Below are 18,661 nucleotides of genomic sequence, written 5' to 3'. Positions count from 1 at the left end.
TTAATCACCCATACAAGCGAAAAAACGTAATGAAGATACTTAGTGCCAAATTGGTTTCTTGGGACCTTTTCCATGTAAATAATACAACTCAAACCTTGAAGTTCACTGCAGATAGGATCTGACAAGCGAGCCAGGCTTTCTGTTTTCCTTTGATCCAGCTCCAGAAATATTTTATCCAAGGTAAAGTTGTTTTTAAGTGTTTTCCATTTCAATTTTGGATATTCACTGTATAGGAAACTTGCTTAGAACGCTTGAAACACCTTCTGGCTGAACTGACTCACCCAACCTGGAGGTTCCCTCGTGTTTGCTTGCAGCACAGAAGGAGCTCCCGATGTGATGTGGGACCACCCGTAGCTCACACTGCTGTGATAGTGGGACAGTGGTGTGGACACCAAAGCTGGGGATTCCCAATGCCACATCAGCCTGACTCAGGTGTATTTCGCCCCACTCCACTGCTGAACAATGCTGTTGAAAGCACTGTGGTGGGCAGGCCCTTGTTTCCAGAGCGATGCCCCCAGTTCCCCACTCTCCCCGCTCTCTAATGCCTGTGACTTCTCATAAAAAAAAGCCCCATGCATTGGGCATGTGCTGCTTTTTATTTTCATGTTAGTTACAACCCCAGGATGACGATTCCATGGTTCAGAAAAAAAAAAATAAAACTCATAAAAAGTTGTTCTAAAATTTCCATGGCCGTGTGTCTGAACAGGGATTTGGGCACCTTGCTGCAGGCGTCCCGCTTGTCAGAATGCAGCTCCTGTGAATAATGTCAAATCCTCCGCGTTCCCCTCCTTCCCCAAACTGGCATGCAGCACATTTAGGATGAACCGGGCCCCTTTTCTCTTTTCCCTCGAATTGTGGTGTAAGGTTAATGAAAATAAGACAAATCTTTTATTTTGGGTCTTAAATATAACATTATTAAACGTGCCCACCAGAAATGTAGGATAAAATATTTGCTCTGCTTGAAGATTGTGTGATATTTGTATTCTGAGCCTCACCACAGTGGGTTTCTTTAAATAGAAGCTATACTTTACTCCTAAATTGCTTAAGGCAAAGGAAGCAGAGATGATGTTTTTATGAATGTTTAAATGCAAATGGAACCGAGAGTGAATGCTATGCTAGCTAACATCAAAGGCTCACCAAAGTCTCTGCATTAATGAGGCTCTTTGTTTCCTGGATCACAGATTACAACAGGTTTCCAACTCATTGCCAAGGCTTTATCTCCGTTTGGGAGGGCTGTAAATCTCAGACGATTTTTTTCACATGCAAAACAAGAGGATCATCTGAAAAGGAAAAAAAAAAAAAAATTAAAAAATCTGAAAGCAGCAAATATTTCATTCAAATCATTCTCGCTCCGAGAGGCTGCGGCGTATTTTATTTTTTTTTTAGTGATGTTTAAAAGGATGGAAATCCACAGATGGAGTTTGCTATGGGGTGGGGAAGCAGAGATGCACGCTGTGCCTCCCCCCCCCCATCCCATCTCCTTCAGCCCCCGAAATAAGAGCACTGTGCAAGAGCAGCAATTAGCAGAAAGACGGATTTTGCTTCATTTAAATACATTCAGCACTTCTCAAAGTGGCTCTGACTAGTTCTTCTCCTCCCCCAAAAGTAATGAGATTATATCCATAGTAATAATACCCTAATTAACAAGAAAAATAGGGACCGAGATTTTTAGCTTCCTATTCAAGGGCTGAATGCGACAATATGTAGTATATTGGGTCATAAAAAACAATTTACATGGCGTCATTACAGTCTGTAGAAAAGTCTCCAGGTCCCAGGGCTATCTTATGCAATCTTAATTAAGGAAAATAAATATCGGTGTGTTTTTTCAAGCTACCGGAGACATGCACAGGACCTGTCGTACGCGATCAGAGGAGATGGGGAGTTTCCTTTTCCATGGGAACTGCCTCACAAAAAATCTGACGCCGACACAGAAGTGTCTGCTGCCTTCACATTGGCTACAAAGATGTTCATTTCGGGTTTCCCGACCTTCGGGGCCACTCAGGGCTGAGCATTTTCTGCAACATCGCAGCCGGGGCTGGGGGCTGCACAGCAGTGTGTGGCAGGGTGTGCGTGTGTGCACCCACACGTGCAGTGCCTGCGTGGAAGGGCCATTGCTGCGCGAGCACACGTGTGCGCCTTCAGATGTGTGCAAAGACTTCTGCCCTCTGATCCGTGCTGGAACATTTGTGAGCAGCTGTGAGTGTGCAGCGCTCGTGCAGCTGCGTGTGCTCGTGTGGGGCTGTGCATGCTGCTGCGGGCAGCTGTGTCTTGGTTGGTGCTGCTGTGTGCAGTGGTGCGTGTGGGTGTGCAAGTGCTGGTGTGTGTCAGGAGTGTGCAGTGAGTGCTGACGGTGAGCCAGGAGTTGGATGCAATGATCACTGTGGGTCTCTTCCATCTCAGGAAATTCCATGAGTCCTTGTGTGTGTATTGGTGCGTGTGGGCATACACACACCGATAGTGTGAGCAGCACAGCAGCAGTGTGCACCAGCAGTACAGGCCGTGTGCACAAAGAAGAGTGCACACAGAGCTATGTGTGCACACAGGTGTATTTGCAGCTGCATGTACAGAACCATGCATGCAGATGTGTGTGCAGCAGTGTGTGCACACTAGCACCTACATACACATACAGTTTGCAGTGCTGTACCACGCCATGCCGTGCCATACCACACTGTGCCTTATCATGCCGTGCCGTGCCGTGCCAGAGCTGGGTCTGAAAATGTGTGTGCACATGCATGTGTGTGTACTTGTGTGCACTGATGTGTAAGCAGAGCTAAACATAAGTGCACAGATGTGCACACGGGTGTGCATGCAAACAAACTTACATGGCTTCACTGTGCCCCTAGCCGTGCCAAGTAGTGCCATGCAATGCTGTGCTGTGCCGTGTCATGGCCACACTACCCCACACAATGCTGTGCTGTACAATGCCATGCCATGCCATGCTGTGTCATGCTATACAAGGCAATGCAATCTGTGTTGTGCTGTACCATGCAATGCCATGCTGTGCTGTACTATGTCACGCAATGCAACGCTGTTCTGTACCACACCATGCTATGCAATGCAATGCCATGCTGTATCATGCAATGCTTTGCCGTGCTTTGCCATGTACTGCCATGCCGTGCTGTACCGTGACACACAATGCAACACCATGCCGTACCATGCAATACCATGCTATGCTGTACCATGCTATACAATGCCATGCCATGCTGTGCCATGCAATGCCACGCTGTGCCATACCATGCAATGGAACACCATGCCGTACCATGCAATGCCACGCTGTGCCATACCATGCAATGCAACACCATGCCGTACCATGCAATGCCATGCTGTGCTGCACCATGCACTGCCACGCCATGCTGTACCATTCAGTACCACACCGTGCTGCACCATGCAATGCCATGCCGTGCCGTGCCATGCCATGCTATGCAGCGCCACATCACAGCCCCGCAGCCCAGCAGCACCGCACACCCCTCCCTCCCCCCGCTGCCCCTTTAAGGCAGACACCCCTCTCCGACCGCGCGCGCGGGCTGCACGCTCGGCTGTGCGCGCGCGGGTTCGTGTGCGCGCGGGTGTGTGCGTGTGCGCGCCCGCCCCCGGCCCCTCCCCGGCGCTGCCAATCACCCGGCGGCCGCTTTGATGTCGGCAGCCCTTGGCCGCCGCGCCGCCGCGTTCGCACACAGGCACCGGGCGCTCCGTGCCTCTGGCTGCCGCCGGCGCCCGCTGCTCCCGGAGAAACTTTGCGGGGCTCGGGCCGCGGGGCGGCACCGGGGGGGGGGGGGCAGCGTCGAGCGCGGCATCCCGCGACGCCTGCCCGGCTGCAGGCTGCAGAGCCCCCCGCCAGTTGCCGGGAGGGAAGGAGGGAGGGGGGGGGGGAGAAAAAGATTTAAGAAAGGAAATTTTTGTATTATTATTTTTTAGGGAGATTCGAAAGGGAGTTTAGGAGAAGGGGGTAACATTTATAAGGGGGGGGGGGGGAAAAAAAGTTTGTTAGAATTTAGAGAGGGGAGGGGAAAAAAAAGTTTAGAAAGAAAAATATAGAGGGAGCGAAGTCTTTTTTCCGAAAGCAAAATAATCGAGGGAGAGGAGGAGGAAAAAAAAAAAAAACAACCGACCTACGCGCAGACGGACGCGAGGAGGAATCGCGGTGAGAACAAAACTGCGGGGAAGTTTTGCGCGGCGGGAGCGACATGCCGCAACTGGGCAGCGGCGGAGGGGACGACCTGGGGGCCACCGACGAGATGCTGGCCTTCAAGGACGAGGGCGAGCAGGAGGAGAAGATCCCCGAGAACGCCTTCACCGAGCGCGATCTGGCCGATCTCAAGTCCTCGCTGGTGAACGAGTCCGAGGGTAGCGGCAGTCCCGCCGCCGCCGCGGACCCTGAGGTGAGCCGGCCGCCCCGCACGGCCCCCCGGCACGCGCTCCCCCCTCTCCTCCCGCCAACCCCGCTCTGCCCTTCTCTCTCTCTCTCCTCCCATCCAGGCCATCCGCCGCGTGCAGGATCCGCAGAGGGTTTATCAGGAGAAGCTCCCGGACCACATGGAGGATGGTTAGTGGCGGCGATCCTCGTGGCTCTTCCTCTCTCCTTCCCGGCCCCCTCCAGCCCCGCTCCCAGCCCGGCTCCCCCGGGACCCTCACACCCTTACAGTGCGCTCCTTTGGGATTACGGAGCCAAAAGGCTCCCAAATACACCATCACCTCTTCCGTCCCCCCCGACAGGCAGAGCAGCCACCTGTCGTAAGGCAGATCGTGATGGGGAACTCTGATTTTAGCAGGTATGAAGCACCAGGACCCAGGGATGTATAAAGGATCTGCGTACTCTGGCTACCCTTTCCTCATGCTCTCAGACCCCTATCTGCCAAACGGATCTATGTCACCTCTGGTGAGTGCATCCTCTCCTTACGGAGACCTTTGGTGGCCTCTCACTGCCCAGCTGTGCTGCAGGTACCATGCAGGCACCTACGTGTGCTTTTTTCTGACAAATTGTGTCTAAAATGCCCAGTGCTGTTCCATGGAAAGGGGAGTGATGCGAGCGCTGCTTCTCCCCGAATTACTGGGGGAGCTTCTTCACAGACCCTGTTTTCTAGGCTTGCCTTTGTGCTGCCGACAGTCAGATCCTAAGCTCTAATGTGGAAATGCTTCCTTTATCTGGGTCTGGAGGTGAGCAGCTGCTGGTGTTGGTGTCCAGAGCTGTGTCCCGTGGCTCAGCTTCAGTTTGACATATTTGCTCGTGAGATGGCCAGCCTGGGGCCTGCTGCCAGTTGGGGCTCTGCTGTGGGTGATGACCCGGAAGGAGGATCTTCAACTTAAATCTTAAACTCTGAAATGGCAATGGAGGTTTTTCAGTCTCGTGCAGCTGGACGGCTGTTCCAGTCTTCCCATAAAGTTTTTCCTTCTCGTATCAAATCACCTTTAGCATCTCTCTGTCATTTAATGCTTACAAAAAGTTTTGCTATATGAATAATTGAATTAAACACTTCTGTACGAGAGCTGTCTTTGCCCATTGCCATTTTCCACCAGGACTTTAGAATTTCCCGATGCTGCAGCACACAGAGGCTGTGCTCGTGTCATTTCAGGGGAGCCAGCATTGCCGCATTCATTTCAGGTGTTATTCCATATTTACAGTAGGCTGATGAGATCAGAACATCGTTCAGTGTATTTTAGTTTTTAAGCTGCGAAGAATCTAGAATGTCCTCCTCAGTGTAAGCACTTGGTTTGCTAGGAGGGGTAGGGATTTCAAATTGGTGTTATGAGAAATAGATGGATCGTGGCATGGGGAATGAAGTGTGATAAAATGCTGCTCGTGGCAATCAGTGCTGTGTCCTCCCACCCCAGCCTGCTCACCGGTCAGGCAGGAGGAGACTGGTCCTCTGGTAGCTGTACCCCTGCATTGCCCCGCTGACACAGGAGGTGCAGCTCCTGCTGAGATCAGGGGCAGCTTGGGGGGATTTCTACATCTTGGAGTTGCCTTCATCTTCCAGCATGAAAAGGTGTTGGCAAGACACAGCCTCGCTGCTCTCAGAACAAGCAGCTCTTCTGTTGTTTCCCATCTTGTGTCCGTTCTTCGGGGATCCAGGTGTTCCCTCCACCCCTCGGAAATACAAAGCTGCTCCACTGATGAATTGTAATTGATGATATGAAATTTGTCTCATTGAAACGCGTTTAATTTGCTCTCTGGTGTAGAATCTGTTCAAGTTCAAAGTTGCATTAATCTATTCATTGTAGCGGGATATTTCTTTTAATCTTACCCTTACTAGATGGGCAACAAAGTCCAATAGCCTATTTATTAGCAATTAAGCTGAAAAGTAGATTGTGGTTTGTGAATTGCCTTTCCCCTTGAGAGTGTAAAAAATCCAGGAGGTTATTGTTGGAGCAACAGATAGATGTGAATAGGCTGCGCGGAACTTATGGAGGAGAAAACTGAGCAGCAGAGAGGGAATGATTCCCTGAGAGCCACCAAAATCACCTACAGCCTTAGTGAGCGTTGGTTGGGTCTGCTGGGATCCTGCGGTGTTTCTTAACAATGTTGCTTAAAAAGCCAATTCAGTGTTTTGTGCTAAAAAATGTGTTACTGGAGACTGGGGGGAGAAATCTTCCCCTTTCTCAAGGCTGGCCATTCCTTTGGTTTTTGATGTTGGTACAATAATTCTTCCAGTCTATATTTCCGAGCCGTTTTTTCTTGTGTTTATGTTGACGGTGTACATCTTACCATCACCATGCAGTGTACTGCCCTCATCTGTATTGCTGCTGTGTGCATTGCGAGCTGGGATCTGGCGACCGCTTCAGTAATTGAGGAGGTCAGATCTGTGACCAGAGATCCCAGATATTAACCCTCCACAGAAGTGCATTTAATTAATGTTCCAGCGTGAGTTGGAGGGAAGGTTGTGTGAGTGGATGGGATTATGGATTGCAGTCATGCGTGCGTTTGATGGTTGGTATTTTTGGTTAATGGGGCTTCCTGGAAACAGTTGTTTGCTGTTAGGATTAATTTCAGAGTCCTGAAAAACAAAAAATGAAAAACGTGAACCCAGGTGTGTGCTTTTGCACGATACCGAGGTTTTGCACTTAGCTACTTGACGAACACCGTGCAGAAGGGCAGAGGGCACTCAGCCCTGAGGCTGCAGGCTGAGCCCCTGCCCAGCCCTGCACCAGCAAGCCCCATTATTGCTGCAGTGCTCGGGGTGCTGTGAGGGTGCTGGAGCCGTCCCAGAGCGCTGCTGCCATCGCCGTAGTGCTGCTGGCTGTTCTGCAGTTTTAGTTGCTTGGTAGCATCGGTTTGGTTTTGTTTTACTCAGGTTGGCCCTGCCCTGGTGATGCTCACCCGGCATCCTGCTGGGCTCCCTCCATCTCTGTAACCCAAACTGCATTTTCTGTCAAAACAAACCCACTGGTGTTATTTACACGTGCTGCTGTTGCTCCTGTGTGATGCGCTGAGCATGTCTGGGTACCTGACATCAGCAGCAGCGCGGAGCCAGCTGATGTGCTGGGCCCTCACCTAGTGCAGGATGTGGCCAGAGCCAGCCTGCAGCAGCATCCAGCTCAGCCGGCAGCAGGCTGCCAACACAGGCTGCTTTTTAGGGCAGCTCGGCCAGATGGGCACCATTCTGAGCATGCACAGGTATCCATCAGTGGCTGCAGAGATGGCGAAGCGAGAAGGGAGGGCAGCAGGGCGGCTGGGAACGCTGGAATTGGGGATAGAACAGCCGGAGCTCAGGTTTCCAGTGTTCTGGGAGCACAAATAGCCATTGGCTGCTCTGGGCACAACGGGTCAGGAGCATCTCAGCATAGACTGCGAACACACCTGAAATGTTGATGTTTTTCAAGGCACCAGGAGAACCGTTTCTCACTCGGCTCTCAGCAGCCACATACGTGTGACACGAGTCTGCTTTTGCTCTCCTGATGCTTGGAAAAAGTTCAGCGTTTCCCAGGGCAGAATATAAGGGATTTTCGGGTTAGAAATCTGCAAGAAACTTCCAAAGAACATTAATGCACTGAGGAACTGTTTTTCTAAATGAAATACAAAATCATAAAACTATATCCTTTTTTAAATAGTACAAATGACTTTAAATCAAATTAAGGTACATCCTTAGTAAGAACATCAGCCTTTTAGGTGGTTACAAACATTAGAGGTCAGACATGGTCAAACATGTTAACACTTTGATCAGATTAAAATATTTTTCTTGCTACAGTTGTATAATTGAGTTGAGACCCGAGGGGGTTTTCTGAGCATTGTTACATCTTGTACCATGTGGTAGTTAAATCTTAGAAGGAGCATTTATAAGTTCCTTCTGTGCATAGGTTTGTGAAGCAGGGGCTGCACGGCCCCGTCCCATGCCCAGCGGTTGGGCTCTGCTCCGTGCACTGCCTGGGTTGTGGGGGGTTCTGTCCTCCCACCTTCACTGCACCCCTCTTGTGTTCAGGCACCAGTGGGTTTTGGGCTGGCGGGATGTAAATGTTCTGTGTAGGAAGCTGAGGCACTGGGCTATGTCCTGTTCTTCTGGGGGAAACACAGGGCCTCCATTTCTTTGGAAAATCATTTTCTTAGCTATTAAGCTCTCTAACTGGAGCTCATGTAGGAGCAAAAGGGTGGCGGTACCTTCTAAATCTGCACACTGACAGCCCCCACGTGAGACAGCTGGCCTAGGAAATAATGCAGATGTTCCCGAGATCTGCCCAGCTCCTCAAGTTTGCTTTCCATTCAGTGGGCTTGAAATGTCCCCTTGGGCAGGGCAAGATCAAAGTGCAGCCACTGCACTTTGCCACAGGTCCCAAATGTGTATCATGAGGTCAAAAAGCACAGAGCTGGAAGTCTCCTTCAGTGGTTAGAAGGAGAGGATTGGTCCCAGGGGCAAAGCTTTAATGCTGCCCTATGCTGGACAGGCGCTGAAGGAGCATGAACTGGGACTGGCTGCTGCTGCTGCTACGGCCCCTTCCCCAGGTCTGCTCCATCCTTTGGAGGGAGGCTGTTGTCCTCTCAGCATTTCATGAAAGAAATCTGCAGCTCAGCTGCTTCTTTATACAGGTCTTTTTATGCTGGCTTTCTCTGTCGGAGCAGTGGTTTTAATGTTCTTTTTTCCTGTCTGATGTTCTGATTCTGTTGAAATGAGTGGGAAAAGTCCCCCATTTCCACTCAGCTGGGGTTTGTCCCTGTGAGGGGCTGATGCATCCCTCTCCAGGTGTGGTGCCCCATTTGGCAGAGGCTGGCAGCTGCAGCCCTGTGCGGATCCAGCAGTACAAGAGCAATACCAGCACCAGGCAGGCTTCCTGGTAGCAGGATCTGTGCTATGGGGCCTGCCCATGGCAGTGCCCTGTCCCCATGAGTGGTTATGTTCCTGGCAGAGGACGTTAGGAGTGCAGCGACTGATGATGGATAAGTCTTTTAGCAGACAGACACATGAATAAATAAAACAGCAAATCCACTTTTTCCAGCTCTTCTACCTAGCTTGAGACGGGATAATGGTGAAAATAATATTTTATGTTAAAGCGTGCTGTTGGATAGGTGGATGCACTGAGGTGCAGGGCTTCCGAGGTCGTTTATTGCATGTCTGATTCAGTCTTGGTTCCCCCCAAGGAAAATTCTTGCGTTAATTTCTGAGTTCATATCACACCCTCAATTTTGAAGCAGAACTTCCCTTTGAAATAAATTAGAGAGCTCTGCTTAAGAAGCAGCGACATGATACAGCGCTGCGTGTGTGTGGTCTAATATAACCTTATTTTTAAAGTTGTTTGGAACGAAAAAAAGAGAGAGAAAAATGTCACAGGGAAACAAAAGCGAGTTTTATGTAAATCCTTGCCTGTGAATAACTCCGCACGTGATTTAGATGGCCCAACAGTATCTGCTCTCCTCCTGGCATTCCTTCACAGGAGCTGAGCTGGCTGCTGATGAGGAGCTGCTCCGGCGCTGTGCAATGTGAGGGCACTGCTCCTGCGAGCTCCCAGCTGTTGCAGTTCACGAGATGTTCTTAGCTCAACTGGTTGAGAACTAGGAGAGAAAAGCAAAACACAGCATAAACTCGAGCTCCCAAAGCTCATCCATGTTAATGATTAATATTTTTGAAACTTTAACTGGGAAGAACAAAGTGGTTTGGGGGTTAGTGGCACACGGCGTGTCCGAGATGAAAGCAGAGCCGCTCAGCCTGCTATCCCGAGCCGTAATGGAGTGAACGGGGAGGGAAGCAGCAGCTCTGGGAAGCAGAGCATGTCACAGCATCTCACGGCCAGCTTTCTGCGATAAGTCTGTAGGCCCCGCTCCATTCCCACGTTTGGCTGAAAAATCTGACAAATTTGGGTTTGTTTGCATTTGCTGTTCCAGGGTTCCTGTCTGAGTAACCACACGGGCACTTCCGTGGCTGGGCGAGACGTGGCGAGGGCTGTAGGGATGACTCGGGCTGCTCTTGCAGATCATCTGTGAAGGGTCAGATCCCAATCTCGGATTGTATCCCTCTCTATCCGCAGTGTGATCTGCAGGATCAGCAGGTTTCGGGATAGAGGTGGTGTGAGCTGCAGACCTAAGATTGCAGTCTGCTCCGGACGGTGTCTGTGTGCCATGGCAGTCAGTGGCAGATCACAGTCGAACAGTGAGAAACATCAACAGTTTTGAGGGAACATCTATGCTTTGACATTAATTTCACACCCGCGCCGCCTTGTCTGCCCTTTGGCTCTGAGTGATACAGAGAGAACGAATTTAGTGTTCATTTTGGATGGTTTGGCCTTTGACCCCCCCCTTGCTAATTCACCACAAGGAAGGTAAAGGGAGGACCTGGCTTAGTGCAGCCTCTGTTGTGGGAAGGCTGTGCTGCACAGGGCAGGCCTGGAGGAACAGCAGCCCAGCACGTGCTGCTGTGCAGCTGCTAAAAGCCCTGCTCCGTGTGTGTGTCGGGAATTCCTGATGCAAACCCTCAAGGATCATCTCCTGCCTGTCTGAGGAGGAGCCACCTCGCTTCCCAGCACAGACCTCTCCCATCCCAGCCCTCCGATGCTTTGCACAATCCTGTAACGCGCATCACGCATCTCCTTCCAGTTGCTGCTGCTTTTCCTCGTTTTCCCATGCCTTTCCCACTCCAGCTCACTGCTGCCTGTGCTGGGAGATAGCTGGCATCAGCATCTCTCCCAGCCTGATGCATCTGTGCTCTTACCTCATTCACCCACAGTGGGTGGAGGGCACAGAAATAGGAGAGCAGGTTCACACCGCTTCCTGGACTCTCTGCAGAGCTGCTGCAGCAGGGAGAGCTCCTCAGCCTGACAAAATCCCATCGTGCTGCCAAGCCAGGAGGTGTCAATACCCCCCCACAGGCTCTTTCATGTGCTGTTCTTCCAAAGATCTCTTTAAAAATACACACAACATGATACTCGCTCGTTAATCTCTATGTCTGGAGGCAGGAGCGAAGGTTTGGTAGGACTAGGTGACTCAGAGGGTTGGTAACAGGAGACAGAGCTGCTCGTTTCCCAGTTTTAATCCCGCTGATTCAGGGACAGCCTCACACCCATCCCTGGCGGTCCAGCAGCCTGGGCAAGGCTCCGGCCGGCTCCTGGGCACCTCGCAGTGTGGATGAGGATTCAGCCTTGGCCCAGCCCAGCCACACCGAGCCATCTGCTCACGTAAGCCGTGGGCCTCGTCCTTGCCCTGGGGTTGCCACTTCAGCACATGCTGCTGGCTCAAACCCACCTGCTTGGCTTCTCAGAGGAAGTGATTGCAACACCATGTGCCTCTACGTCGTGATTACAGCAGTATCTTTTTCTTGGTCACCTCCAAATGATCTTGGAAAACAGCTCTCTCCTTCATGAGCGCCTACCTGCATGATGACATTTTTGCTAATATCTGCCCTTGAATGTTGATAAACCAAGACCCTCCCCAAGGTTATGAAGGCCTGTTCTGCCTTTGCCAAGTGAGGTCAGGGCTGAGATAAGAAAGGTGAGGAAAACCCATCCAATAGAGCAGTACCTGGTTGAGCATCCCATGGCTGGGCAGAATGTGTTGCCCTGGCCAGCTACTCTGCTGCCATCCTGTCCTCTGTGCTGCTCACCACAGCTCAGCTGCAGCTAGAGGAATCTGCTTCATTGTGTTTCGTGGGGTCCCAGAGTTAGTATTTTGTTAAACGAAACAATAAGCACCACAATGCTGTGGGAAGTTTTCAAAACCAAAGTAAAGCTGGATGCTAGAATCTAGGGCACTTTTTCCCTGTGGTTATAAGAGCTTTACACTTGATGAAATGATAGGAAAAAAAAAATAAAATCTCAACAGTATCTCCTTTGTTCCATTGAGCTATAACATACAAAGTACACGTCTGTCTTGTAGAGCTATGTAGTAATCTGGACTGACCAAAAAAGACCTTTATTTTAAAAGTAATTCCACTTCTGTGCTGTATGTTGGGTTTGTTTTCTGCTGTGGTTTGCTCTGAGGAGTGTAAACTGGGGTTCTCTGCTGGGACTAAGTGAAGGGAAGACACAAAGGCTTGAGGTCATCAGGTGGGTCTGGGGTCGTGAGGTGAGCCTGTCTCAGCACAAGGGGGAATTATAAACACGCTTATAGAATAATTGTTCAGGTGACAGTCTTCCCAGTAAAGAGCTTAAAGGGATCGGGAATGCGGAATGTCTGAAGAGATGACTCCATGGGGAGACGTTGACCCTCTTTGCTAATAGACCCTTGTAAATCTTCCATGTGAAAGGTGCAGGTCCCAGCATGGCCAGGCTGGTGGTCTGCTGTCATGGCAGTGGGAGCTGGGACAGACAGCGAGGAGGAGTATTCTTCATCTACAAATTACGCTTTGTGTGACTTTGCCCTTCAAGAAGAAAGGCCCATTCCAGCGTGGGAGACGGCACGCAGCCCCTGACACCAGCATAACCCAGGCTGAGGGCTGCCCTTTGAGCTCCGACTTCCTGCTGTATCTCATGCAGCGTGGCAGTGTGAGCTTTGAAATCTGACCGTGGGGGGTGATGGGGGCTGTGGGCATCCAGGTGACTCTCGTGGGAGCGCATCGTGCCGTGCTCGTGTTTCCATGTGGCGTTGGACAGCCCATGTAGTCGTGGAGGAGAAATGGAAATAGGCATATTCGCCTTAAATCCAAGACAGAAGCAGTCATACAAAGTGAGAAGTGAAAAGAGAAAAACGACCCCAAACCTTTCTGTTTAACTTTCTCTGATACAAAGCAATTTCTCTAGGGCTGTGCACCATATGAAACACATTATAAATGCTCTTGTAAAATCCACATCGTTATACCACATGAAAGGCTGGCTCCTAAAAATAGCCATTTGGAGAGGATGCAGGCTAGTAGCAATTTTGGTGATCGTGAAATAGTTGTGTTGACATCTCAGTGCATGCACACCCACAGAAAGCTTTGACTTTTGAATATTCTTAGCAACATTTGTGCTTTGTGGAATTTTCCACGTTCTGGTCCCATAAGTAAGAATAGTTTCTTACCCAGCGGTGTTCCTTTTTGATCGTATCCATTGATTTATAAACCTTATTATATTGAGAAAATTGGTCGATGGCTTTTTCTTTGGTGTGACAGTGTTCCTAGCCGTCAGCGTGGCAGTGGTTGATGGTATCAGCTGGATTTTCCCAATCTTACCCATAGGATATTTTCTTTTTCCTCTGATAGACACACTGATGTTCGGTAGGCTGTCGAACCTAGAGCATCAGTGATTACACGAGGAGCAGCGCATCTGCCCGGCCTTTGTATCTGCTGTAGTATTCAGAAGAAAGTAAATGAGATCTGCAGTAATTATGCAGTAATATATCCACAACAAAAATTTCTTCCTCATCCCAGCCATCAGAATTTGGCTTTGGTTTTGAAGAATGGAAGGGTATAGCCTGCTGCCTTTGGTGTGTGTGCAGCAAAGCCCCGGCTGGTGCACACCGCTGTAGCTCTGGGATAGACAACAGGGCCGTGCCAGCTGATATCACTCAGGATCTTTTTGAAGAGCTGGCCAGATTTTATTTTATTGCTGCTGTGTTTTGTTTTTGGCCTGTTGTTTGTTTGAAATCATCACTATAGGGATAGCTTTCCGAAAACTGGTGGAGTCTTCAGTGCTGATCTCTGTTTGCGTTTGTCTTTTGTAAGCAGGGATGGGGATGCCGGAGCCACGCGCCTGCAGACATCCAAGTGTTTGAAGGTTGGGGTTTGGGTTTGTCCAAGGTTTTAAGTGCATAGCTCCTCTAAGGCTGACTGGAAACAGTTTGCTTCAAAATCAGTTTGCTCTTGTAATTGGAGTCAACTCTTTGGTGATCTTGAATGAAATAACAAGGTGTTAAAGAAAATTACATTGCTCCAAAAATAGCTGGTGTGAAAATCATTTAGGCTGAAGTCTCGTGTAAGTCAGATATAGCTGTGATGCTAATGGGGCAGAGCAAAAACTCTTCAAGAAATGCAGCTCAAAGTGGTTCATTGTGAGGGCTGCAGTCATACTACAGTTTGGTTTAACATAGAGGGCAGCTCTTGTTCCTTGTTCAGCCCTGGAGTCCTTTTCCAATGGCAGCCTTCTCTTGAGGACTTTAATCCATCTGTTGAGTTCTTGCAGGCTGCTAGTAGCTCTGAAGGTTTAAATGCTGTACAAGATGTGTTTCCTGTTGCTTAGCTCCCTGAAACAGATGGATGTGGGAACACCTCCACAAGACAATGATTTTAGTTCTTCCAGACATCGCAGAATAAATGCATTCAATTCTAAATACAACCAGCGTCTTTCCAGCTAAATGCTAAGAAATGTTGACTCGCACGTTGGCATACACACTCTGCATAATGCAACAGGTACATTTGGAAAGAGCCCCCAGAAGTTTTGAACACTTCTACCTTAAAGTTGACGTCATGCCTGGGTCCTAAGTCTGTTTTCTGTAACTGATTGGATGGCTGAAACCAGGGTTACATCTGACAGGTTTCCTGCTATTCTGATGGAGTCTGGGCTTTTCCTGCTGGGAGCAGAATGCAGTTCAAACAATAGCTAGGATGGAGCTCTGCGATTCTTAGCAGCACTTGAACAAAAGCATTGTAAAGATTCCATTTCTTCACTCCAGTGGGCAGCAAGTTACCTGCTATCATCAGTGCTGGACATTTGGTTATTGGCACTGACTGAAAATGGTAAATAACTACATACAGATATTTAGGCTTTGCATAAGTAACGTTTTCTCAAACAGCAATCTGCTACTCCTACCCATGCAGTATATGGATCTGTATGGAAATGCATGCGGAGGGATGAGGCAGGCTGCAGTGCTGGAAGTGTGAGTCTGTGAAAGATGAGCATCCACTTCGAAAAGCATCACTGTTGGCCTGCTGTTATTTCTTTGTAAATCTGTGTCTCTCCTGGCGGGTGCACTGCTGGTGCCATGGCTGGGAGCTGCTCCTCTGCCTGTGCCCTGCAGTTTGTTTGATTCGGAGCCCAGCGATCCTGTTACCAGAGAGCACCAGGTGCCACGTAAACAGCCAGCTACACAGACATTAGTAATGCCAGTTGTTTGTGTGTTAACACAGGATGTTCTCAAAATCAGGTAAGAAGTGAGGCATGCTACCAAGTTTTACAGCAGAGGAACCGGATAGTCTGGTACCTGCGTGCAGGGATGCCATGGAGGAAGCACGGTTTTATCCCAGCTTCTGCTCCGGGTCCCCCAGCAGCTCTTCTGTCTGGGGCTCAGTTTCCCGCAGGGGTGTTTTGAAGCGTTATCATTTTATGTGCAAGTGAGCTTTGCAGAGCACTGCAGGCAAAGCCACGTCCATGCAGAGTAATTGTCCCCAAATCGAAGCAGGCTGCTGCAATGGGAGATGTTTCAAAAGAGATCAGAGGAAGACTGACTGAAAGAAAGTGAGCTGTGCTGCTTGTGAGACCATTAGCTTTCAGATATTAAACAAATTGTGATTTCATAATCTATTATTAAGTCGCAGGTGACCCTGAAACCACAGCTCCTTCAAGGTGATTGGCATGTTCTCATGCTTTAAAACCTTTTCCAGCCTAAATGGTAATTTCATGGATGACATTTGTTAGGTGGAAGCATTGGTTGGGCGGTCCAGTGTGTTGCCCCAAACACACAGAGTGCACAGATCCCTGCTGTGAAACCCAGGACAAAATATCATTCCTATTTACCCACTTGTAATGCGCTGATGAGTACAACCTCTGGGATTGCACTGCATACTTTTTGGACACATGTACCAAACCCCTGGATGCATAATTCACGTTCCTTGTCATGAGGAATGAGTCTATTTATCTTGGAACTCTTTTGGCTTCAACCGTAATCTCTAGGAAATCATTTGTTAGCAGTCGTTAGCTGCCAGTTTGTCAGTGAATGGCTGGAGGCGAAGTCAGAAGCGAATGAAGTCTTTTGCAGGCAGATGTCACATGTGGCACAGAGAGGTTTGTAACCAAAAGATGACTTGATGACTTCAGCCCAGCTGTTAGGAACACGGGGAACATGGGCACGAGCGGGTGCAGCCGACGGCTGGGTGCCCAGTGAGCAGGAGAGCCTGCAGCCCCTGCACTGGGCTGCTCCTTCCCGGGGCCATGGGTGCTGAGCTGTGGGGTGATGGGGGGTGGGAAGCCGAGCTCCAGCCTGGCTCTCCAACGTTATCGCTTCTAAATAAAAGTCTAGCAGCAAGTTTCAGTCAGGTAATGAGGGTTATCTGATTTCTCTTTAATCCGAGAAGCATCACGGGGTGTTGCAGACGGAATGATAACCTCAGATTGCTGTATATCTCGAGCTCGGTGCTGCATGGAGGGAAGTGGCAAAAATGGGTGAAAATTCACAGGAAAAGGAGCTGAGAACGGTCTCCTTAGCCTGCACCAGATCCCTCCTTCTTGCAGGAGGAGTGAGCGAGAAATAACTGCCCCGAGTAGAAACTCTCCCATGAAGCCGCAAAATCCAGCTGAAATAAATACCACTTCCCTGCAGCATTATCTCCCACTCTGTGCTGTCTGCCCACAGAGGATGGTAGGGTGTATGAACTGGCAGGGGATTAATGGCTGCGTGGTTCATAAAAAACGTTGCTGCCAGAAGGACGTGGGACCCAGACAGAAGCAAAGAGGGGCTGGTTCTCTCTGCAGATGCCCCCAAGTGCTATTTGTCTGAGAGCAGATTTTCCCACAGATCTCTGGCCTTCATATTATTTGAAGAACCCCCTCTGCAGCTGCAATCCTTCCCTCCCCCGAGGGAAAAACAGGGTGGTAACTTTGTGAACTGAATGGTGTGGAGGTTTAGGAGTGCTGCCATGGGAGGGGAAGATTTGGCTCATTAGCGTGGAACATTGTGTTGCCAGGAACAGAGTTTTGGGGCAGAACTAATAACATGGAAGCAGATGCAGTCAGCTTTTATTAAACTGGTTTGTAGAAGACTTTAAATAGGCAGCAGTTCTACATGGGTCTCTCCTTGAGCAAAGCGGAGCAGCAGACCCCAGCAGCAGCTCCTGGAATCTAGATTCTGGTTTGCAGGTGCAGAGCAGCCAGCCAACCTTTGCACATCAGGAAAGAAATCTTCTCAAATGCGTTTAGAAACATCATCAACAACAGAAGTTTGTGGTTCTGTTGCATTTTTTAAGTTCTTATAGTTCACATATCTCACTTGGAACAAGGAAAAGCTGTAGAGCCACCGAGATTATGGTCTGAAGGAACCAATGTTATATCATCTTCTCTTTTATCATCGTTTATCATTTCTGTGTCACAGACTACTGGAGTTCACCCGGCCACCCCAATGGCTGCATTTACCATCAGCTGGCTGCATTTACCATCAGCTGTTTGGCAGTGCGTTGCAGGTAGGGATGGATAAATCCCTCTCCAAGCCCAGTTTTGGAGCGCTTCTCCCTTGAATCACCCTTTCTGTAGCACCAATTATGTCCGGAACGCTTATCTGCATTGGTGATGATCAGATGCCGTTTCCTGACACATGGCATTCCGTGGCCACCAGTAATGATGGGCTAAGCTCACTCTGTAATTGCTTTACACAAGCACACAGGCTGCAGCCATCATCAGCCAAACACAAATTGCCCTTTTCCACTGGCTCCCAGCACCGAGCCATTGATACCTCCACGATGTCACCATGAAGATGGTCCATCCTCTGCCAGCTATGAATATTACTGTGCATCCTTGCGATGTATTTCTGTTCCACAGTCTGGACTTCCATGAGCATATCAGTCAGGAGCAGCCAGCCCCTTCAGTGCAGCAAGCCTGCAAATCTCTTCACTGAGTTCCTGATATCCCCTCAGATCGTTCGGTGCCACTGGCTCCAGCCACCATTTCATAGAGCAGAGAGCACCTCCAGAAATCATGGAGTCAATCACAGAGTCATTAAGGTTGGAAAAGCCCGCTGAGATCAGCTATTCCAACCATCCTTTCTTTGTGCATGCGAAAGCATCCATCCGTGTGCTCCTTGCATCTCGTCATCCTGGTCTGGCTGAATAAGGCTCGAAGAATCCCATTTGAATGCTGCACTCCATCCTACCTTTGTTGTGCAATGCTTTTTTCTCAGGCAGTTTCTAATCTACAGATTTTCTGGGCTCTGTGCATAGCATGAAGGGAAGTCTCCTCATCACCTCGGGTTCTGTCTTTCAGTATCAAGTGTTTAAGACATAATTCTAGGCGTCCAGGGCTTGCTTTCTCTTTGTGTCTCCTTTGCTGTTGCTTTCATTTACTAACATGTTGAACTTCAAAGTCTATTCTTTCTCCTTCCTAATTTTTATGGAAAAAATGGTCTGAA

General features: G+C 49.3%; 1 protein-coding gene across 2 annotated transcripts in view; it reads left to right on the top strand.

The window, feature by feature from the left end:
* Positions 1-4,184: 4,184 nt before the first annotated feature.
* Positions 4,185-18,661, top strand: part of TCF7 (transcription factor 7) — a gene marked incomplete at both ends in the record, with an annotated part of 53,631 nt that continues 39,154 nt past the window's right edge. Inside the window, 3 exons of one of the 2 annotated variants that reach the window (XM_079542214.1) lie at positions 4,185-4,379; positions 4,477-4,543; positions 4,770-4,876. In XM_079542214.1, coding sequence (XP_079398340.1) covers positions 4,185-4,379; positions 4,477-4,543; positions 4,770-4,876 — 369 coding nt within the window. Of the gene's footprint in view, positions 4,380-4,476; positions 4,544-4,766; positions 4,877-18,661 lie in introns of both variants that reach the window. The other variant, XM_079542215.1, reaches the window with a different exon arrangement.

This window comes from Tetrao urogallus (genome assembly GCF_951394365.1).
Source record: "Tetrao urogallus genome assembly, chromosome: 14".
Lineage (NCBI taxonomy): Eukaryota > Metazoa > Chordata > Aves > Galliformes > Phasianidae > Tetrao > Tetrao urogallus.
The sequence above is the reverse complement of the archived record's forward strand: the minus strand, read 5'-3'. Positions and strand labels throughout refer to the sequence as shown.